General features: G+C 34.1%; 1 protein-coding gene across 1 annotated transcript in view; it reads right to left on the bottom strand.

Annotated features, from left to right (window-relative positions):
* SCAF11 (SR-related CTD associated factor 11) overlaps nt 1-25,026 on the bottom strand; it is a 68,025-nt gene that overhangs the window by 8,484 nt on the left and 34,515 nt on the right. Inside the window, exons 4-10 of the mRNA XM_045553969.1 lie at nt 23,167-23,244; nt 20,711-20,811; nt 19,160-19,224; nt 5,440-5,498; nt 5,162-5,271; nt 4,122-4,223; nt 2,075-2,181 (exon numbers count right to left, since the gene is read on the bottom strand). Of these exons, the coding sequence (XP_045409925.1) occupies nt 2,075-2,181; nt 4,122-4,223; nt 5,162-5,271; nt 5,440-5,498; nt 19,160-19,224; nt 20,711-20,811; nt 23,167-23,244 (622 nt within the window). The remainder of the gene's footprint in view (nt 1-2,074; nt 2,182-4,121; nt 4,224-5,161; nt 5,272-5,439; nt 5,499-19,159; nt 19,225-20,710; nt 20,812-23,166; nt 23,245-25,026) is intronic.

The raw sequence follows: 25,026 nt of genomic DNA, 5'->3' as shown, positions 1-25,026 counted from the left end.
GTAATAGTTTGGCTTTAGCTAATTTTAGCGTACAACAGTCTGTAATAGAGTAAAACAAAATGCTCATAAATCAAATTATGAATAAATGCATAGCTAATAATATCTGAGTAATATGAGGTGTTCATCAGCTTTTTCTTAATGACACTGAAATAAATTATAACTAGATTTGGATCTGTGTGGGCAATTTTATAAGGACAAAAGGTACAATACCTGTATATTTGGCCTGCTAACTGCTATTTGCTTTATGAACTGGTATTATGCAAAAAGGAGAAAAACTGTCAAGTTATCCATGAATTGATAAAGACTCAAACTTTTTGTTCATAATTAATTAACAGATGTTACTTCTAAAAGATCTATAGTTTGGATACTAAAGCCCTAAACAGAAAGGAGACTTCTAATCAGTCCCTCAAAGCCTTCATCATAATTTCTTAAAACTGTAAAACAGACTTTTTACTTGGGATGATTATTTTTAAATTGGCAGATAAAACTGTATGTATTTACTATGTACAACATGATGTTTATAAGTATACATTGTGGAATGACTGAATCTTGCTAATTAACATCTGCATTATCTCACATAGTTCTTCTTGTAGAGACCACCTTACATCCACTCTCTTAGCCAATTTTCAATATAATATAGTTGACCCTTGAACAGTGCAGGTTTAAGGGGCACCAACTCCCCACACAGTCAAAAACTGACATACATTTGACTCCCCAAAAACTTAACTACTGATAGCCTACTACTGACCAGAAGTCCTACTGATAAAACAACCAGTTGATTAACCCATATCTTTAATATGTATTATATACTATATCCTTACAATAAAGCTAGAGAAAAGAAAATGTTAAGAAAATCACAAGAAAGAAAATACATTTACAGTACTGTATTTATCAATACGGTAAGTTTACATCATCTGTTTACAAGATGAATTGTCTGTCTGAAATGGCAGGCAACTGCAACTGTTGACCTCATTAAGCAATTTAACTTTTCCTTGTAATATCATAAGTTTTCTGTTTCTTGGGAGCACTTCCAGCATTACTAGTGCCACTTCATATGGGTCCCATGGTGTCATTCAAGGTTTAAGGTATTGCATTAAACATGACATTATCACCAAGGGATCCAGTAAACTGCCATATGCAATTTACTGGAAGGGAAAACTGTTCACTTGGAGATCATTAGTATTACACTACATTTAGTGGTTACTCACAACACTTGAACTCACCACAATAAGTTAATTTTATGCAGTTATGCATCTTTGTTTACATTTTTCCTGACTGTGAACGGTGCCATACACAGCCTGTGTTTGTGTACATAAGTTTTCATAAATTTTAACTTTTCTAATAGATCTGTATATATTTTATGGTAGCAAATGATATTAATAAAAGAGACTAGTATCTACATATATTTTATGCATTAGTGACATATCTTCTCGACTTTTTCAATATTTTAGGCTAGATACTTTCTCTAAGTTTTCTCAAATTGTCACAAATCTCCAAAAACTTTTTCACTATATTTAGTGGAAAACATTTGTGTACAAGTGGACCCACGAATTTCAAACCCATGTTACTCAAGGGTCAACTAACTGTATTATTAACTATAGTCACCATTGTTGTATGATGGATCACTTGAAGTTACTCTTCCTATCTGATTGAAATTTTATATCCTTTGATCAACACCTCCCCAATCCCCTGTCCTTCAGGCACCCCAGCTCCTAGTAACCACCATTCTACATTCTAGTTGTATGAGATCAACTTTTTTAGATTCCACATAAGTGAGATCATGTGGCACTTGTCTTTCTGTGTCTGGCTTATACACTTAGCAGCATAATGTCCTCCAGGTTCACCTGTGTTGTCACAACTGACAGGATTTCCTATTACAGGGCTGAATAGTATTCTATTGTGTATATATATTCTAGTTGGAATGATTTTAAAGTCACTGTCCAAATATTTGCAGAAATATCTAGGAGTTACTATACCTTATTTTACAGCTTTTCTAAATCAACACTCACATTTTTATGAAACTGGAAGAAATAACAGTTTTTAAAATAAAAAAAAAACATTTTACAAACTTTACCAAAATTTTCTAAAGATATGGTACTTGTTGGAAAAATAGTTCTTGGCAACACAGAAGAAATGAGAGGAAGAACTTCCATTTCAATATTCCAGGGTATAAAACCAATCCTGAAAATTCAAAACAAAATAAAGACATTTTTGTTTAAATAGTTTAAAAAAAAAATCAAACCAGCAATTTAAAATTATTAATTCTCCAAATCAAGTTAGCAATATTAAAATATAGTGCTTTAACCTTTTTCGCCCAAAAAACTAAAAATGTAAATTCAAGGTTACTCCTAGTCTACAGATGGTTACCAATGGCTGCAAAGAAACACCTTTAAAAGCATGTTTTTCTGATAACTTAAGAGGAAAGGCCGCAAGAGGTGAAGGCAACTTTAATACAGATATTTCTCTTTAAAATAATTTAATGTACTATTTTGTCAAGAATTTTTTTTAGCTTTTATTCTTTTCTACACTACTCTAAAATAAGAAATCAACTTTGAGGTAAAATTTCAACATAAAATAAAAGCACAGATTTTAAGCGTATAATTTGCTGACTTTTGACCAGTGTATATATCTGTTTAACTGCCACCCCAATCAAGAAACAAAGCATTTCCACCTCCCCAGAAAGTGCCCTCATGTTTCTCTACACCCACCCTTCTCCCTCCTTTCCAGGCAACCAATGAACTGATTTCTATCACCACACTGTATTCTAAAATGCCTTGATCTGAAGAGGGCTCTTCAAAGTTCACAGTGTCCCTAAGGACCTCTTAAGACCCCCAAAATTTTCTGTTTTCAGACTCAATCCACTTCCCAGCTTCTTTGTTTCTTTATCTTTGTTAAATTTAGGTCTACCTAATAAAAGACTATTTGATTCAATATACAGCGAGATTCTGCAGTAGGAGAAGCTCTGGAGAAAAAAGGTGACTGGTACATGTATACTTAAAAATATGCAACTGTAAAGAAGGATTTCATAGTATTCATAGTATACCTATCTAGACTTCCTAATTTTACTTCTATTTACGTTACACTGTCATTCCTAGACAGTGAATGCCCTACACAAACTATATCATAGTGACATATAAAATAAAGTCATAATATGTTATACAAATGAACATAAAACTCAGGCAGGAAACTTAATCTTTATTTGGGAGCTTGATTTAAATATATGTTATGTACCTAGCACTGGGCTAGTAGCTTGAGGACTTAAACTAAGAAAGAAAGAACCAGAGTACAGAAAGTCATGAACAATAGGCACATGATCAAATAATTATTTAGAAGGACATTTTTGAGGCTGGGCACAGTGGTTCACACTTATAATTCCAACACTTTGGGAAGCCAAAGCAGGAGAATCACTTGAGACAAAGAGTTCAAAACCAGCCTGGGAAACACAGTGGGACCTTGAGAAAGAAAAGAAAAGAAAGAAGGGAGGGAGGGGAGGGGAGGGGAGGGCAGGGCGGAAGGGAAGGGAAGGGAAGGGAAGGGAAGGGAAGGGAAGGGAAGGGAAGGGAAGGGAAGGGAAGGGAAGGGAAGGAGGGGGAGGGGGAGGGGGAGGGGGAGGGGGAGGGGGAGGGGAAGGGAGAAAGAAAAACTAGCCAGGCCTAGTAGTCCCAGCTACTTGGGAAGCTAAGGCGGGAGAATCCCTTGAGGAGTCCGAGGTTACAGTAAGCTATGATTGCATCACTGCACTCCAGCCCAGGCAGGGAAATATGATTAAAGCAATGCTCACATGTGAGACTGCAATGGGGGAAGAGTAGAGGAAGGATGGCAGGTTTAAATGGTACTACTAATAATGAATCTTACTATTCAAGTGCTCTCGATTTTAAATAAATCTAGCATATAAATATCTATACTTATTAAACAGATAAATTAAGGATTCTTTACTTTCTAAGAGGTCCTTTAAATAGCGATCTTCGTTAGGCAATTGAAACATCAAAGTTTAATGTGCACAAACTTCCTTAGGCAGATAACTGTTCAATAAGGTACCCCTGTACTTAAGTATTCATATTAATGATATCTTGTGCTCATATTAGCCTGTAAACACTTTAGTAAACAATTTTTTGTTTTACCTTCCAATTCCAGGTAATGTATCAGGAAACCATGATAATTCCAGTTCCTGTCTCTTCTGCCTAATCAATGCACTGGTTTCATTGACTTCTATAAATTCTGTACTAAAAGATAAATTTCAGATCTTCATCAAAATTTTAAGTTCAAAGAAACAATTGGGTTATATCAAGAATAGCAACAGTTTTTGTACCTAGCATTATGGGACACACATACAAGAATAAGAAAGTTTTTCTATTTAAACACTTTGGATATAAACTAATTCTTAAATTAAGTAAAATTTTTATATTATGAATCAGAATTATGTTTATTTGATTCCTAAAAATAATGCTTGAATTTCTATCTTAAGTGACAGGATAAAAAAAAATCAATTCATACTAAAATCCTCATTATTAAAAGAAAGGCATTCTAGGTGCAATATAGTTTGTCACTTGAAACTAGCCTAAGACAAAAGAAGAAAATAAAGGAGGGTATGATTACTGCATCCCAAAATGGATGAACTTTTGAAAAGTTCAGCTTTTCAAAAAGCTACTCAGATATAATTATTGTCTTAGAATACCTTGCCAAGCTCTAAAATTAAATCACACAATCTTATTCTGTCCTGTTAGTTCAGCTAACTGTATATGTGGTTTTAAAATCCCAATTTAATCTTCAAATTCCACAAATATCTACTTAGTATCTACGTGCCAGTCACTAGGATTCAAAGATGACTACGTAGGCTCTAAAAGGTTTCCGCTTTGTTAGGTACTACTCCTTACAATTAATAAGTAGCCTACTTCTCTATTATATAAGAAGCTTGGATAGAACAATTTATTAATGAAAACAAAGCCCACTGTCATTGACAGTCAATGCATAATATAAAAGCTCACAAAATAACCGGTTTTGTCTTAAAAGCTAGTTTATTCTCTAAAAGAAAAAAACAAAAACAAGGTGGGCCTTTTGATAATTTTTATTGAGCCCAGAATTTAAATTTCTATGAAAAGCTAATCATAATCATTAAAACATCAAGTATAGACAGCATCAATTAAAAGTAGAAAATACTAACCAATAAGCTCTACAGGTAAAAGAAGATTCTCCAGTGTGACTACTAGAAGAAAATATGTTGGAGAAAAAATTTCTGAAGCACTGACTTGTACGCCAATTTGATCTTTGAGGCTAGAAAAGTAAAAAGTAGTTAGTGAAACAGCAAATAAAAATGCCTCCATAATAGGTACATAACAGTTATATTAAAATATTTTTATATACCTGAGGTACTAGAGCTATGTACTAAGTAACCATACAGAGTTATTATCTAAGAAAAAAATTTTCTTTATTTCAACAAACCTTATATATCTTTATTGCTTCATTTTTCTTTCCTTCTGTTTCACTGTATGAAGAGTTTCCTGCACAAAGACATAAAAGGACATGGTTAATTTGTCTTAATTTTTACTTCAAAGACTATAAACCAGTATTGATACTAGCATATGGGCAAGGGTTAAAATATGTAGAAAAGTTCCATTTCAAATAACAGTATTTCCATTTACACAATTTCCCCAAATGCAAATTTCATCTTATCTTGTTAAGCTACAGATACAAGGAAAATATAAAAGGCCACAATAGAGAAAACTGGTAAAGTAGGTAAAACTGCTATGCTCAGGACATATGAATATTAAAATTCTAGTCAACATTTTCTGGCCAGGGATGGTGGCTCACGCCTGTAATCCTAGCACTCTGGGAGGCCAAGGTAGGAGGATCACTTGAGCGCAGGAGTTTAAGACCAGCCTGAGCAAGAGCTTCTACCAAAAATAGAAAACTTAGCCAGGCATGATGGCGTGCACCTATAGTTCCAGATACTCAGGAGGCCGAGGTAGGAGGACTGCTTGAGCCCAGGAGTTTGGGGTTGCTGTGAGCTAGGCTGATGCCACAGCACTCTAGCCCAGGCAATAGGGTGAGACTCTGTCTCAAAAAAAAAAAAAAAAAAAAAATTGCTGCCACCTTATGTAAACTTAAACTATTTTGTAACAAAAGGTATATACAAGAAGTCCTGCTATTTAATGTCAGTAATGCACTTAATTTTTTCTTTCCAACTATTATCTAAAAAACAGTACTGTTAACTCATCTCAAGTAGGAGCTAACCAGGGGACCTGGAGCCATCAGCCCTTGTCAACCATAAATTATCATTTAGCCAGTGATGCCCACTTCAAGTAAGTACTCTTCTTCCTCAAACTTTACAATTAGAAGGAAAAGTAGAAGTGCTGACTGAAACAGCTTTCTGTTATAGCAATGTTGGTGGCTACATTGCTTATAACTTGTCTACAGTGCAAATGACAACTATCTTTTAATCTTCAGCTTTGGTTGCCTCCCAAAAGCCCTACTGACATTGTTCAAAATAAATCACATAATTAGCAGGCCTGTTTCCTAAATTGGAGGACCATATAGATTTTGGTGTTCTGTTAGTTGAGTTGGTAACAGCCTATTTTCTACTTAATAGCATACTAATTTCCTTTTAAGTTACTATACAACAGCTGTTTGGTTTCATGCTATTATCCATCCAGTCAGAACTATTTTAACAAATGTAATTTCAATGTTGAGGGCAGGGGAGAGGGCTGAGTTCCAGAAACTTACTGCCTTAGCCTTTGATGTATTTTTAAAAGATGATACACTGATTTTTAAAATTGCTTAAAAAGCCAGGAGTAAAAACATATGGTAGGTACCCAGCTACATTCTTGGAAATAACCACCATTTTCCTTCACCTAGACATAGAATTGCTGTGCTATAGATACCGCATGTCTTTTATGTCCTAAAGGTGCTGAGTTGTTTGATTCAGGTTTCATTCATTCAACACTCAGTAAGTATATACTGTTTATATAGCATTATTTCATTTTGAAGCCTATCTCAGGAAGCTATTGGTAGACAAAATGTTCTCTACGGAAAGAACTATTAGTTTTCTGGCCAATGCCAAGTTTGAAAATCTAGTCCAAAAGCTATTTCACACATTTCCGGGTAATTCTCAGATAAATACTCAGCAGCTCCAGTTACAATTTCTAAAATATTCACTACTGGTGAATTTGTCTAAATTGTGTTTTCCCAGAGACTGCTTTACAAATCCACCCCCTACTTATCTTTGGACAGCAGTGATGTACTTTTTAATTTAATTTTTATCAAAGTAATGCATGTATATACTTTAAGAAGTAATCTAGGCTTATAAAGAAAAACTATAGAAATACCCACCCTTAATTTCTGCTTCCCAAAAGCACTCATCAAATTGTTTTTGGCTGTTTCTTTTAACATTTACCTTTTTACTTCTAAATAACATCCTTATACTACTCTACCTAAATTTTTTTGGTTTCAGGTACTTTGCAATTTTTTTTTTTTAACTACAGAAGATAAAGACTTTTCTCTTTATACCTTCACTCTGTCCATATTGTCCTTTTCAATGTATCAGTATTTGATATGACAGTATTATATTATAACTATATAAACACTGATCACAGCTGAACCACATACTGAATTATGATTACTTTTCTTGTATGGTTTCTTGCTTTTCCTGGGGTTCATAACTGCTTTGTTTTCTCTTTTCCTTTTTTTCTGTATTATCTACCATTAATTTAACTAACTCTACAACAAAGTATAAATCCCCTCTAGATATACTCAAACACATCAACTCATCTATCAAGTTTGTTCCCTGTTCTCTTGGAAATACTATTCCTTTGTCCTGCTCTAATCTGACCTGGTAACTCTCAAAGGTGCTGTTCAACAGTCATTCTGGGACTATGCTTTGTCATCATGCTGTTACTCTTATCTTTTCCTGAGCTGGAACTCATTTTCTTAATCTCACATTGTTCTTCCATTTATTATCTCATTTAGTGAAGCATACCATACACATCCTCCAGCAGAAGTGAGAAAATATAGGAATTAATTTTTGAGCTCTTAAGTGTTAGAAAATGTCTTTATTTTACCCTGCAATTAACACTTGATAGTTTGGTAGGGTATAGAATTTTCTAGTTACTAATTATTTTCCCCAGAATTTTCAAGGACTTGCTCCACTGCCCCAACTGTTGTGGATGACACTTTCTAGCCCCTAATCTTTTATAATTGGCTTATTATTTTCTCTATATAAGCTCTAGGACCTTGTTACCCTCACAATTCTAGAATTTTGTGAAGTACTTGGTGTAATTCTTTCCTCATTTACTAGGTAAATTATTTCTTTATATTCAGACATCCATGCCCTACTATACTGAGAAATTTTCCTTTGTATTAATTTTTTTGATAACTTTCTACCTTTTGATTTTTCCTTTCTGGAATTCTTTTCTGAGATTTTATTATTCGGTATTGAATTTCTTCAGTGAATATCCTATTATCTCTTTAACTTTGTCTTACTTTCTAAGACAGCTCAGTTTTTGTTTTACTCCTGAATTTTTAAATTTCTGCTGTAATATTTTTAATTCCTAAAAGTTTTTCCTAAAATAGTTTTTTTCTTGTATCACTGATGAAATATCCCTTCTTTTATAGCTAAAAATATTAACTTTTTAAAAGTTGTTCCCTATTTCCAGCATTGGGACTATTTCCCATCAGGTTCATTTTATCTCTGTTTTGATCTTTATTATGTTGATTTCTCCAAATATCTGATGATCCCTGATTGTTTGTAGGACACTAAAATATTGATTGAAAACCGTGTGGATAGGTGATCAGAGCCTTTCAACTAATGAGTTTCATTGTAAGGTGATCAAACAGATATCCGGTTATTTCACTGGGAGATTTCCAAATGACATTATCTCCAAGTCTTTTCTTTTGGGCAAGACAGTATCCCAGAATGTACCTCCTATCTCCTATTTTGCGGAATATAATAAGCAAGACTGCCACTGCCTTGGGAAATGATCATGGATAGAGGACTAGAAGCCTCACCGTTTGAAGTAATTTCCCTCTCGTTACCCTGTTGCTTGTCTACCATCACTTATGTTAGAGTTTAATCTGGCTTAACCACTCACTCTAGCCAGTAAACCTCCAGTCTTTAACCCCTTCCTCTATCTTGGTTCAGGCAAGGAATCCACAGGATAAACTGCTTCTCAAAAAATTTTCAACCAATTCTGGTTTTTGGCACCATCACATATCTCTGCCATCAGAGATAATGGAGGCCTACAAACTTGAGACTTTCTAAGGTTTGATGGTATGTGAATTGACTTGATTCTTCACTCTCCTCATGAAAGGTTTAGGTGTCAACTTTCTGCTAAGACAGTTTATCATCCCTTTCATATAATCACTTTCAAGCTTCTATTCTGTGTACATCTCTTATGAGCTATCCCTTCTCTCTAGTTTTCTTGTCTTTGTGGCTTAAAATTCTTCTTTTCATTCTTTTATTGTCATTTTAGTGAGGTTTGGGGAGCCAATCAGAGCATTAAACAAGTGCTCTACCTACTATGCTTAACTGGAAGCTTGCCTTATTTGTTTTAATTCAGCATATCCCAAAACATGTTTCAGGATACACTGATCCCAAAAGATGTTTCATGAAAACATCCTTTTTGAACAATATAAACCAATATAATAAAGGCTCTGAGCTCAAAGCTAGTATTTGGCAGGCAGCCAATTAAAGTTTGATTGATTGATTCCAAAGTTAATAAAGATATAATTAAATGGATCTAGCATGTAGTTAAAGAAGCACTATATTAAGAAATACTTGAAAGGGGATACTTTTTGTAAACTACATCAATTATAAGTTATTGGCCCAAAGTAAAGATTAATGTCCATTCCAAGAAACAAAGTACATAAAGGAGATTAAAAACAAGAAAGTATGGCTAATTCAGTTATCTAGGATGAAAGAAGAATGAAAGTGACACTTTTCAACAAATTTGCTAATAGGTTTGCTGTCTAACCTTTCAAAATACCTCCGTATTTTGAAATAGCATATTCATTATACGAGGAAACTAAATTAAATAGTTTATGTAATCTTACCAGAGTCACAGTTGTTTTAATGGAAAACACAGGTACAAAACTCAAATGGTCTATCAGGCCTACTAAAGTTTTAACTAGTGTTATATGATTTTTATAGGCTATACTAATAATTTCCAGTCAAGATATAAGAATTTCACAAATTCATAAGCTCTGTTCATTAGTTTGAACAGTATATAACAAATAACTTCAGGTAGAAAGTCACAAACCTATGTTTAAAAAATAGCCCCATCCTGCTTCAAAAAACTTTAAGAAATTAAAGACGCTAATCAGAGTTGCTTCTAAAATATACCCAAGCAATCCCAGATATATAACATTTTCTCAAGTAGTTCTTTTGCAAAAATAAATTTAAATTATCATTAGGATGTACCACGGTTTCTATTCAGTGTAACTGGGCAAATAAAGATGTACTCAATTTGCACAATCTCCCACTAACTCTAATTTCACCTTAACTTTGTCTCTTAGTCCTTTGCTCAGTCATCAAATGTCAACATTTAAAGTTCTAAACTTGTTTCTCTGTTGCCCCTAAACTTTGAGATAATCTCAAGTAACATTTATAGGTTCTCTTAGAGTCTTCTAATGAGGCAATTTGTTAATAAATACTATCTAATAAACCTCATAAGAAATGTGAAAATTAAAGGTTAAAACTCCTAAAACTTCTGTTCTTATGGCCATGATTTATGAACTTTAGACTGACAAAAACCTTGACATTTATATCACATTTCTGAAAGGTCAGGAAAAATAATCATAGTTAATTGATAGTAGGGAGCAGACATCATGCTGTCAAAATGATAAGAGAGTTAATTTTACATTAAAAATTATTTTTGAGCTCAAAAGTATATCTTATGATCCAGAAGACCCATCAGAATAAGGCAATAATTTAAATTATAAAAGTTATAGACAGCCATAACATGAGAGGCTTATGGTGGGTAACATTATCATGGTTTAATATTTTTCTGTAGTGGAAAGCAGTGTTGGATATGGAGTCAGAAGACTCGATCAAATTCTGGTGACTCCAATTATCAATATGATCTTGGATAAGATACTTAGCCTGTAAAAATTTTAAAGTTTATAATTATGAATGATTTTGAACATTCTATGAAGTATAAAAAATGATACCTATAGAGCAGATTTAACGAATATTATTAACATTTAGCCATTTCTGCTTTACATTGCTTACATTCCAGATGCAACTAAAGCCTATCATCCCCTCCCCATTATCTTCCAGTCTCCTTCCAACACTAGAGAAAACTACTTTCCTGAAATTGATGCTATCATACATGTTTTTTACCACTTTAGTTTACTGAGTCTCAGTTTTCTGTTTGTTACAGCTATAGATTTAGTTACGTTGTTATCAGGTAGCTGTGGCCAAGGGCTATTACCACATTGTATAATATACTGGGAAATGTTATATTATATAGAAAATGTAATCACCACCCTCAAAAAAACTTAAAATCTTACTAAGAAAAAAAACACAAAAACAAGACAACATCCTATATTTCACTGAAATTAACTCTAAGACCTAGAATTATTTATGTACCACTATGGGTAGAAAATGGCCAATTAAATTCTCATAGTACTTTAATTACAGAAAATTTCAAACAAATACAAAAGTAGAGAGGATATTATAATGAAAACCCATATACCCATATGTCAACCTCCACAATTATTAATTAATTCATGACCAATTTGAAAATTATCTATTACCTCCTCAAGATCATTTTAAAACAAATCCTAGACATGGTATCATTTCACGAATAAAGATTTCAATACATAACTCACCCTAAAAGATAAGTACTCTTTGGGGAAAATTTATCCTTAACACCATTATCACAAGTAAAAACAAAAAACCCAAAACCAATAATTCCTTAATATCAAATACCTAGCCAATGTTCAATTTCCCACACCTATCTCACAAAGTTATATTTTTTTACTTTCCTTTCACAATGTGTTAGAATAAAACCCAAATATAATCCATACAACGTGTGTGGCTGAATGTTTATTTCTTTTAATCTACAGGTTCCCTTTCTCCACTTTTTGAACTCTTTGGAATTTGCTGACTGAAGACATTAGGTCGTTTGTTTTATGGTCTGAATTTTGCTGATTGCATCCCTTGTTGTCATTTAACATGCATCTCTGTTCCTTTATATCCTCTAAATTAGTAGTTAAATCTCTTAAGCACAGGTTTGGGGGGATGAGGAGGGACAGACACATATGTGGTGTTATTTATTTCCATTAATGTAACTGTTTAATGTCTGGTTGTCTCTCTTTTTACTTCGCTAGTGGCCATTGCTAATCACTGCCTAGATCCATTAACTCATTAGAGTTTACATAATGCCGACATTCAAATTCTATAATTCTTTCTTCAATTATTTCCTGAACTACTTCTAAAAAACAAAACTTCCCTCTATCACCTGTTCCATTATCCTAAAGTTATCCTATAGTTTAGGAAACGCAAGGTAGATGCTTGATTTTACCTTTCATTTACCAGTTTTCAAACAAATTTCCTGGCTCCTCCAAAAGAGACCAATTATTTATTTATACTTATAAAGTATAATGAATTCATGGATTCAAACATATTTAATGGGTTTCAATAATTATAGTTCTTATTATCCTTCCTGATGCTCAAATTGTCCCATTTTCAGTTACGAAGAGCCCAATCGCTTCCCAAGTCTTCTCATTACAATCCTAGTAGTCTTTGATAGTGTCCTTACTTTCTGTTAGAAAAAATGTTCTAGGCACATCCTATTTAATTACTACCTCAGATCTAAATCAGCTCTTTTTTCCAAGGAGCCTGGTTCTTTTACTGGGAAATGGTATTTAGAGAAAACAATCTGGGCACCAGGGGTAGGTCACAGTATTTTATTATCACTTAGAATTTTTTCATATAACTATTGAAAGAGCTCTTTTAGAGCTTGTAGTGGGGTTGAACAATATCCCCCCCAAATTCATGTCCACCATAAGCCTCCAAATATGGCCTTATTTAAAAATGGTGTCTTGCCCCTTTTGCTACAACAGAGGGGTCCATTTGTCGTTCTGTGCAAACGTATATTTTTTTAAAAAATAAAATAAAAATGGGGTTTTTGCAATTCAATTAAGATAAGGATTAATGAGATCATACTGGCTTAAGATGGGCCCTAAATCTAGTAAGAGGATCCTTGTAAGAGACAGAAAAGAAGGTCCTGTGAAGATGGAGGCAGAGACTGAAGAGATAAACAAGGAATGCAAAGGATTGTTGGGAGCCACCAGAAGTTAGGAAGAAGCAAGGAAGGACTCTTTCCTACAGCCTTCAGAAGGAAGCACAGACCTGCCAACACCTTGCCTTCAGACTTCTAGCCTCCAGTACAGTGAGAGAATAAATTTCTATTGTTTCAAGCCACCATGTTGTGGTCATTTGTTACGCCAGCTCTAGGAAACTAATATAGACCTAGGTATAGTTTTTTCTGTTTTTAAATCAAATCAGAAATAAAAATGAGGCCGGGCGCAGTGGCTCACACCTGTAATCCTAGCACTCTGGGAGGCCGAGGCAGGTGGATCGCTCGAGGTCAGGAGTTTGAGACCAGCCTGAGCCAAGAGCGAGACCCTGTCTCTACTAAAAATAGAAAGAAATTATCTGGCCAACTAAAATATATATAGAAAAAATTAGCTGGGCATGGTGGCGTATGCCTGTAGTCCCAGCTACTCGGGAGGCTGAGGCAGGAGGATCGCTTGAGTCCAGGAGTTTGAGGTTGCTGTGAGCTAGGCTGATGCCAGGGCATTCACTCTAGCCAGGGCAACAAAGCGACACTGTCTCAAGGACGGAAGGAAGGAAGGAAGGAAGGAAGGAAGGAAGGGAGGGAGGGAGGAAGGGAGGAAGGAAGGAAGGAAGGAAGGAAGGAAGGAAGGAAGGAAGGAAGGAAGGAAGGAAGGAAGGAAAGAAAGGAAGAAAGAAAGAAAAATGAATACATACACAAAATAAATTGGTTAAGTATTCCTAAAACTTCTTTACATGTAAGTAGAATCCAACTTTTTCAAATTACTTTTCAACTCTTAAGTTTGTCTATGTCTGTTTTTTCACACAGTTTCATCCTCTGTGCTATCAAAAACAGTGGTGATTTCTTCAGAAAATTCATAGAGGAACTATTACTAAATCATTGATGCTAGACTTAAACCAGCTCTACAATTAAATATGCAGAATTCACCAACTTTGACTCTTTGCAGAATGTGGGCACACACTGGCATTCGCCCAACACCCTCTCTCTCAATTAGGGACCCAGGGGTTACAAGAATGCCACAATTATCTAAAGATTTTCTTCTAAGCTTCTACTATCCATTCTCCAAATTTAATGACAGCATTTTGTATCCTCACACATTTGTAGGCAGTGGCAACTATGCTGGTGCTTGTTGTCATACAGGACAAATAACACAGAATCTCATTTCAGAGATGCTAAAATGTTTAAAAAAAAAAAAAAAAAGCTCCTGAGTATTGACCAAGTAAGAGACATATTAAATAAGTTATGAAGACAAAAAGCAACATAACCTCAGATGACAGAGTTAGCGTATTAACTTTTGCTTTTGACAGCTTTCCAGACTTCTAACAGGTTACTTGGCTCCCCTATCCTTTAGGAATACCTTTACTGGGTTCGTTTTTCTAAAATGGTTTCACCACATTGTATCCCAATGAAAAAGACTTTTAATGGTGTCCATTTGCAAAGCATTACTCCTTATGATATAATACACAGAAAGTTTAGCTTTGTCAGTCAAAACTCTATGATCTTAATCTTCCTTTTTGGTCTTATTTCTGATCATAATGATCTTAAACATTTTTGCCTAAATCAAGAGGAAAGAAATAACAACTGGGAGAAACTGTCTACTTAACTTAGGAGTCAGGCACAAATAAACATTTCTCAATATAAACTGATCACCACTAAAATAACCTGAATATGGAACAGATCTTATTTATGTTAATATTAATAACCTCTGTTTAGACCAATACAACCATCCATATTGCTTCAAAGCATCTCTACTTAGGTTGTAGAGCAGACATTTTACATATCCAAAAAAGAATTTCCCCCATCTTTACTGAGGTATAATTGACAAAAATTGTATATATTTAAGCTGTACTACTTAATGTTCTAACACATGTATACACTGTGAAAATAATCACCACAATCAAACTAATTAACATATCCATCACCTCACAGTTACTGGTTTCCTTTTTTGTGTGTGTAGTAAGAACACTTAAGATTTATCCTTTTAGCAAATTTCTAGTATACAATACAGTATTATTAACCATATTCACATTGCTCTATCTTAGGTCTCCAGAATTTAATCATCTTGTGTAACTGAACCTTTGTACCCCTTGACAAATAGCTCCCTGTGTCCCTTTCCTCCCTGCAGCAGCCACCATTCCACACTCCCAAAAGAGAATTCTTGATCATATCCTCCCAAATGTTGTCCTACCAGCCTTCCCCATTCTCAGCAATTGACAGCTCCCATTTTACCAGTTGCTCAGGTCAAGACCTTGGAGTCAATCTTGATTTCTGTCTTTCTTGTACCCTACATCCAACCCATCAGGAATCCTGTTAGTTTCACCTTTGAAATATTATACAGTTGATGCTCGAACAACATGGGTTTGAACTGCATAGGTCCACTTTAACTGCATTTTTTCAATGTAAGTTACACCAAATGTGCCTGCCTCTCCTTCCACATCCTCCACTTCTCCCACCTCTGCCACTCTTGAAACAGCAAGACCAACCCCTCCTCTTCCTCAACCAACTCAACATGAAGAAAACAAGGATAAAGATCTTTATAATGATCCACTCCTACTCAACAAAGAGAAAATATCTTTTCTCTTAGGATCTTGTAATGACATTTTCTTTTCTCTAGCTTACATTACTGTGAGAATATAGTATACAATACATACAATATACAAATTATGCGTTAATTGACTGTTTATGTTATCTGTAAGGATTCCCATCAACAGAAGGCTTTAGTAGTCAAATTTTTGGAGAGTGAAAAGTTAAAATACACTGATTTCCGACTGCACAGAAGTCAGCACCCCTAACCTCTGCAATGTTTAAAGGTCAACTGCAGATACAGAATTGAACCACTTTTCATCACCTTCACTAATACCTCCTTGGCCCAAGCCAGCATAATTTGTGGCCTAGAAAAAAGCCACCCTAAAAAAAAAAAAAAAAAAAAAAAAAAAAAAACAACTCAACTAGTCAATCTTGGCTTCTACTCTTACCCTCCTATGATTTTCTTCCCTTAATAGCAAGAGTAGTCTTTTAAAAATGCATCATGTTACCCCTGAAAATACTTCCCACCACACATGGCCTTAAATGACCTACTTCCCCGTGTTTCATTCTTCCTCCTCCTCCTCCATCAATCTAACTCAATCATTCTAGATTCTAGCCACACTAAACTCCTTGCTATTCCTTATACACACCAAGAATACTCCTGTCTCAGGGCTTTTATACTTGCTGTTCCCTTGCCTAAGACAATCTTCCCATGCCTAGAACACTCTTCCCTGAGACACCTTCATGGCTTAATTCCTTACTTCTTTAAGATCACTGCTCAAATGTATCTTTAGCCAAGAGGCTTTCCCTGACCCTTTAGATAAAATATCACCTCCACAATGTCATTACCCTTTAGCCCTTTACTCTGCTTTATTCTTTGAAGCATCTAAAGCATATCACCACTTGTCTTATATATTTATATTTTTATTGTCCACAAAAAGATACTATACCCTTAAGAGTCTAGAACTGTGCTTGGCGCAGTAAGTACTGACTGACTGAATGAGTGATCTCAGTTCCCTTTTGCCTCTCCAACTATAAACATCTTCTAAAGTATATGTTGACCATGAGTCTATTAATAGAATTTAAGCCTGAAAATTTTGATTAAACATGATACCTAGTTATTTAATCAGGTAAATAATCTATTTCAATACAGAAATAAAAACTGTCCATGTTAGACTTATTAAAATCCCCAAGTAAAAAGCAACATCATAGAAAAAGTAACTAAATGGATAATCAATAAATACAGTAGTCCCCCCTTATCTACATTTTCACCTTCTGCAGTTGTAGTTACCCATGGTCAACAGTGGTCTGAAAATACTAAATGAAAAATTCCAGAAATAAACAATTCATGAGTTTTAAATCGCACACTGTTCTGAGTAGCATGAAGAAATCTTATATTATCCCCCCTTCATCGTAAGAAGGGTGAGTAAAGTATTGTAAAATATTGTGAAAGAGAAACCCCATCCATATAACTTTTATTACAATATACTATTACAACTGTTCTATTTTATTATTAACCTCTTACTGCACCTAATTTATAAATTAAACATTACCATAGGTATGTATGTATAGGAAAAAACATAACAGAGATAGAGTTTAGTACTATTTCTGGTTTCAGGCATCCACTGGGGGTCTTGGAACATATCTCCCATTAACAAGGGTGATATTGTGCCCAGTTCCCTTCAAATCAGTACAGATTGGTTCAGTTAAGACGTGCTCATAACTAATGTAGGCATCAGCACTTTTGTATTGTCTGCTCATAAAGTATAATGAATATTTCTGCTTATCCTAAACCAAACAAATGACTTCAGGTATCTTAAGTAAACATGACATTAAATTACAGGAGTTGGACAATGTTAACCTTCTGGTAGAAATGGTTTTTTTAAAAACAATTATAATTTTAAATTAGCTATCTAATCTTGAATTGGCTTAGGATGTTCATTAAAAAATCTGTTTAATAATATAGCGAGATTCTGTCTCAAAAAAAATTGTTTAAAATTTCACATTTGAAATAGTAAAACAAAATCTTAAGTCAGAGTGATTCACAGATTCTTATAAATGACCTCCACTATACTGAAGCAGTGGTCTTAAAACTAAGATTTGCACGGTGGGAGTGGGCCAAATCATCTAGAGAAAATCTGTAACATCATTTAATCTTCCTCAGCAGTAAATTTTATATCAGATCCTAGAGTTGGCAAGCAAAGACTATCCATAAAAAAAGGATGCTAACCTATAGCAATGACATAAAAAACAAAGACTGTTTTCACATCTAAAGTTCTTTAATAAAAGAAAAATGCTTTTCTAACTACTAAATTCCAGGGATTAAAAAAAAAACAACTTTTAATGCAATCTCACTTTAATTGTAAATTATCAAACTGAGAACATTTGTTAATCTGTAAATATAACCTGAGATATTAATTCCAATCAGAAAAACAAAAACAAAAAATAGTCAAACTGTGTATTCAAAATGTATAAAAATGAAGTTATTTACTTATTAAAATAATGAATTTATTAATTCCTTCATAACTCACTAAAAGTAACATATAGATATAGATACACACACACACACACACACACACACACACACACACACACATGCATGCAGAAATTCTCTGTAACCTAGCCTGGAAAATAAATATCCACCTCTTGATCACAAACAGATCACAGTAAGGTGTTCTCTGGAACAGAATTAACAGCCTGAACCCAAAGAAAGAGTTAGAAAGCACTATGAATGGTGCCATTTTATTCAGGCCTTGCTGCAAAATCTTCCTGTATTAAGAAAATCATGTACCAGACAAGAATAGACAGGAAAATTTAACTGCTCACATAGATAACTATGCTGGAGGTGCTTTATTTCTAAAGTTTCAAATTAGAAGTGTGGACAGAGGCCAAACCATAACTGCCTGTGGGAGTTGTGAACTAGTTTCTTGCTGTCACAGACTTCTCTCCTGCTGCTTACAGTTATTGGCCACCAGGTATTTTATCTCATCTCCCCTAAGGACTTCTGCACTAATGAATGAAGTAAGACTGCAATGTAGGTTGCTAAACACCAACTTTGTGTGAAACTCTTTTTTCTCCCAACACACACATAAACACACACACATACACACACTCACTCACTCACTCAATCACTCTCCTCTCTCTCCGAGCTGAGCAAAAGGAAGGGCAGGGAACATTATAAATGATTTCATGAAAACAAAATTCATGTAGTACTTTCCACACAATATACAGAGCTCCAAAGACGATTATTTTCCAAACCAAAATGTTACTAATGAGAACTCTGGCACAACCATTAAATTAACAAACAAGGTAGAACACACAAGCAAAAAGTCACTTACTATGTGTCATCTTTAAGTCATTAAATTTCGCACTTAATAGATCTTCTCTTATGATGACTTTTTTCCTGTAAACATCAATAAAGAGGTGAAATAATTAAGAGAAACCTGTCATTTTGCTTATTTTCAATTCACTGTCCATCAAAATGAAATCTATTATGTAACAATTTTATTAACTATCCTGAAAATCATGTAAATGCTGTAATATTCTCACAGACTCCTATGAAATATTAGAATGTCAAACTAGATTCTAACATATATTGAGTAGTATCTTCTGTCTTTAAAAAATAATCTTGACTGGGCATGGTGGCTCCCACCTATGATCCCAGAGCTTTGGGAGGCCAAGGTGGGAGGATTGCTTGAGGCCAGGAGTTCAAGACCAGCCTGGGCAACATAACAAGACGCCATCTCTAAAAAAATTAAAAAATCATTGGGGCGAGACAGCACACACCAGAAGTCCCAGCTTACTTGGGAAGCTGAGGTGAGAGGATCACTTAAGCCCAGGATTCGAGGCTGCAGTGAGCTATGATCACCCCACTGCACTCAAGTCTGGGCAACAGAGTGAGACCCTGTCTCTAAAAGACTAATATAATCTTATTGGCTGATCATGACTGGCTACTGAGCCATGTAGAATACAGGTAAGTAGATATTACTTTTTTCTAAAGAGCTATTAGGAAATTCTAGCAAAGAAAGCATGACTAGTTGCTAATTCCCACTCAGTTGCTATTCTCCACTTCAGTGAATTAAAATGGAGGTCACTATCAAGAAACTAAATACCACTTACAATCCCTTATTTGGAACTAGTAGAAAGTATGCGAAAGAAAAGGGTGTTGGGGTTTTATTGTTTTAGAAGAGAGAGGCAAAATTGAATGGATCTTGTCTACATGCTGGAGAAACCAGGCATTTGCAATAAACAGAAGGCTGAATGACAGGACTGCTAAAAACATCCAAAAGACTCCAAAAAAGGATATCCTGTAAATATCCAACAGTTGATATGTTAAAAAAAATGTTAAATATAAACACTTGTTATAGTAGACAGCAAGTGTCTACTACAACGCAAAAAAGCAAAATGGGAGAGATAAGTAGTTTAAGTTACAACTGTCTAATGGAGAATGTTGGGCTATATCTTTAGTTACTTTCTACTTTTTGTCCATAAATAACTAGATTAGTGCTACTCTGTGGTGTGAACACCAATGCTTATCTATGAAATGTTTATTATTGGTTTGTGATAAGTACAAAAATGAGGGTGAGCATTCAGAAATTTTAATAGAAATTTTACACTGCTATAACATTTTTATTTTATAAAAGTTTTGGTCCAAAACAGATTAGGAAAAAAACTGGGAAAAAAAAGACCTAATTTTTTACCAAAGATAGAGTTCAAATTATATTCTCAGATTTCAGCTGGTCCTTTTTTAAATGATCAAGTGTGTGCTCTCAAAGAAGTAATTAAATACATTTAAACCCCACTTCATTTTTTTTAAAGAGTATCCTTTTTGTAACAGTTAATTTCTGGTTCCCCTCATTTGGACTCTATTTCTAAAGTTAATCACTAACCTTATACAGCTTTTACAATTTTCATGACAGGAGAGTTGTTTCTTAAAAGAGCTTTCATTTTTCTTGTCCTTTGCCTCTCTCAACTGTCTTTTTACTTGAACCTGTGAGAAAAATAGTATCACCTATTTAGAGCACTAATCCAATATCACAAATAACTTTTCAATTCTTCCTTGAAATGATAAAAAAATTACAAAAACAATACTGTCTCAATGGAAAATATAGTCCAAATACATATGCTTATTCATTCAAGCATGCTAAACCATAAGCTTAGCAAGTGTGCTAAGTTCTGGGGAAACAAAATAGTGACAGGTTGTCACATAAATAGATTAAGTGCTCATAACGGGGATATGAATGCAGATTTGTATATATATGTTAAGACTAAAAAATTAACTTTCTGAGGATGTCATAAAAGACTTTAATAAGTAGATGATTTGTGAGTTGGTATTAAAGAATGGGTAGTAATTTGTTTAAGAAAAAAATATTCTAGATGGAAGAAAGAAAACAGAGTTATAAGGAACAGCAAGAAGTCAAAGCAGACGGGGAAAAAAAAGAGTAACCACATATGAAGTTGATCAAATGTCTCAGGACCAGACTATAAAGGTCCTTGAACAAGAAAATAATTCTATAGGCATCAGAAAGTAAACGGAATTTTTAAAGCAAGTGTATCAGATGATCATATTTGTTTTTCTAGGAGGATAACTTCGGCAGTGGTATGGAGAATGAATCAGTTAGGGTTGTAATTCCATTAACAATTAGGGCTGGGGAATGGGGTAGAGAAAGAGATGAGTTCAGGATTTGTCAACTGTTTAGATTCCTTTGGTATTCTAGATAGAGATGTACAAGTGATTGTAAATATTGGTCTGGTTCTCAGTAAAGAGATCCAGACTAGTGACAGAATTTTAGAGGTCATCCAAATATAGGTAGTACTTAAAGCTACTGAACAGTTGAGAAGATTTAGGGAGAAAGTATACCCAGAGAATTGAAATGAAGACCCTATGACGAGCCCTAGTAATTAAGAAAAGGAACAGAAGGGTAAGGAGATAAAGAAGATTGTGAAAGGTCAGACAAGTAAAACACACACATACACTCTCTCTCTCTCTCTTGCCCCTCCCTTCCCCACAAGTGAAGGCTGTCCTAGAAGCCAAAAGGAAGTAAATGGTAGTCAACAACATTACAAGCAGAAAACAAACCATAGGATTTGGAAGTAAGCAGATAAGTCTAGACTCTAGTGAGAACAGTCTCAGCAAAATAAGATGAACTCTGTGGGAGGTGAAAAGTAAGAATTGAGAAAAGGTAAAAGCCTTATTCAAGAAGTTTCATTGCAAAGAGAAAAAGGCAATACTGTGAAGATTCAAAAGCAGCTAAGGTCAAAGGAAGCCATTAGGAGAATGTGGAAAATATCTCAAATGACAAGAAATCTCTTTTAAGTTAGACAAAATTAGATTAGCAGGGTACCAAATTTTTAATTTAAACACAATACAACCTCTATCAAATAAACATACATTCTAAGCAACAGAACAAAATTTCACAGAAAAGTATCTTTGGAAGCCAGTTCATCCAATTGCACATACATATACAGTTTGGAAAAGCAGAGAGTATGTCTTCCAGAGAAGCCACACTTTAATTTTTATTATATTACATTTATATAATGTTACATCTTTTCTCCAAGATGTATATTAATTTGCCTTGATGGCAATAGAGTTACACAATCACAACAAGCATATAATTTTTTACATATATCACTTTATCTGAATTGCAGGTTTGTTTATACCTTGCATCAAAACTCAGCTGCTTAAAAATATATCAAAACAAATTATAAATACCTACACTGATAAGAACTAATGCTTAAAGAGTTGTACATTGCTTCCATCCCTTTTCCTACTTACAGAGACAGTAACATTAATGATGTAACCAGCATTTAAGAACAAAAATATCATTTTATATTTACTTTTATTGACTAATCTCAAAATTATAATGTTTTCCATGAAAACATAGTTTTTAGGTATTTTGGATTTAAGTGGGCCAACGCCGTTTGAATCTAATAGTCCATTTCAAATCTTTTTTCAGTCGAAAAAATGTATTTGAAGTGCTATCCAATTAAAAAATGTTTTTGAAATACAGAGTCCTCATGCTTAAATAGTCTAAAAAAGTATTCTGTAATTAAGACTCAGTGTGAAATTTCTTTTAAAGCAACAGAGAGTTCTAATATATTTTGTGGAATATTACAAGGTGACCACTATGGGTATGCCCTCTTTAGGGGACAAAGGTAAAAAGCTTCAGTATTTCAGTATCCCCATTGAAAGGGCTGACTTTGTCATGCTGAGAAGGCATAGTATCACATATTAAACCTAAAGTAGAACAACTTTCAAATATATACGAACTGGAAATTTATCAATGCACAATAGCCTCAATTAACTTTATATAGTTCACACTTCAAAATGAAATCTAAGACTTACCTTAACACAACCTTCCAATGCACTGAATTTAAACACTGCCTGAAATGGTTTTCGGTCAATAGGACATGAAGCCAGTGTCTGAAAAATGATTAATAAATTATGTCTTTACAAATGTTTCTTTAGAATAGATTGAAATTATACTATAGTAAATACACTTGGAAATTTTCCATTGTAACTGGAAACAAAAATATTTTTCTTCTTTCAAAGATAAAGATGAAATACTCTCAGCCTGTACCATGCCACAGAGCAATAAATACCTTAAATTTGTTTCATTCACTCAAACATTTACTTAACACCTCCTGAATGCTAGATAATTGGAATACAATGACGAAGAAGAGACAGGATCTGTCATTAAGATCCCATTAAGAAGTGCTGCCCAGTTGAGAACTACTGATAAAACAAAACATGAGCTAGGCTGAAATCAGCAGCTCTGTGATATAAAGCTGGCTGTTATGCTAAACTAAGGCAACTTTAAATCAACTGTAAAAGGAATGTCTTGAACAAGTCCCTCACAGAGTTTAATATTCTATGACTTAATATTTTTCTCCCAAAGGTTATTCTAAATAGGTAGTCATGCCAGCAATATTTAAAAGATATGGGAAAAAAATGTATTCCTCCACCCCTCCCATCAGCTACTTCGAAGACCTCTCCAGAGGCAGTTTCTTAAATATCCTTCTGTAGATAACCAATGTATATACGTATATGTATCATTTTAATATAATATAAAGTACAATTAATTCATAGGCTGAACTGAATTCTGTTTTTTCTCTTAATTACATATCTTAGATTGGTTCTGTTCATAAGAGTAACTCACAACTGCTCCATTCTTAACAGCATGGTATGCCATAATAGTTTTAGTTTATATTTCCTTTTATATGAGTAAGGTTGAGCATATTTTCATATTTTTAAGGACTATTCAAAGTTCCTTTTCTTTAAGCTATTCATGATCTTTGTCTAACTTTTTAATTAGGTGGCTAGTCTTTTTCAAATTTGTAGGTGTTCTTTATTGAGGAAACTGGTCCCTCACTCTATGATTATAAATCAGTGTTATTTATTTTGATATAAATATATTTCCTGTCCTTTCAAAATTCCTGTACATTAACTATAATTAAGAGTTTCTCTGACAATACTATTAAATATTGCTGTAAGAATGGGTTTACATTATTTAAATAACTTAATAATGGAGTTATGTTTTCTACGAGGGTACGAGGGAAGACTGTAGCCTATGAAGAAAATACCAAAAAGTGATATTATTAACACTTATGGTTACAAAAGTAAAACACAATTTTAACAATTTAATAGCACTAGTCTAAAAGACCAAAGATAGTGTGATGGAATCTAGATAAACCATATTATTCCTTAGTGGAAAATGTTGTGATCTTTGCCTTTCTGGGCTTTATCACATCATCAAGATATGCTTATACAAGTACAGGTCGAAAGGACTGTGTGTGGTCACTGATCATTTAACACATTTTCACAAAGCTCATGAATCACTTTGAGAGCAGCCAAAATATAAACCACTCTATTAAAAAGTGATTTTTTTTTCCTATAAATAAGTCAGCTTTCATAAGAAAATGCTTTACCACATCTGAATTAGGAAATGTGAATTTGCTATATTAAATCAGTTCAGACAGGTAGAAGCCAATTCAGCTTACTTTCAAGTACTATGGATTTAGGATGCTATTACTTTCCCTACAGGAAACTTAACCTTAAGAAGCTTTGCTACAAGTAGCAACAAAGCAGTCTACATCTTTTTAATAATACATTGCAAATAGTAATTCTAGTTCAAAGAACTCAACATTGTAACTATGTGATTGTTTTTAGCACATTAACGTAACTGTATGAAATTTCTTAGAGATT

This window comes from Lemur catta, chromosome 6 (assembly GCF_020740605.2).
Source record: "Lemur catta isolate mLemCat1 chromosome 6, mLemCat1.pri, whole genome shotgun sequence".
NCBI lineage: Eukaryota > Metazoa > Chordata > Mammalia > Primates > Lemuridae > Lemur > Lemur catta.
The sequence above is the reverse complement of the archived record's forward strand: the minus strand, read 5'-3'. Positions and strand labels throughout refer to the sequence as shown.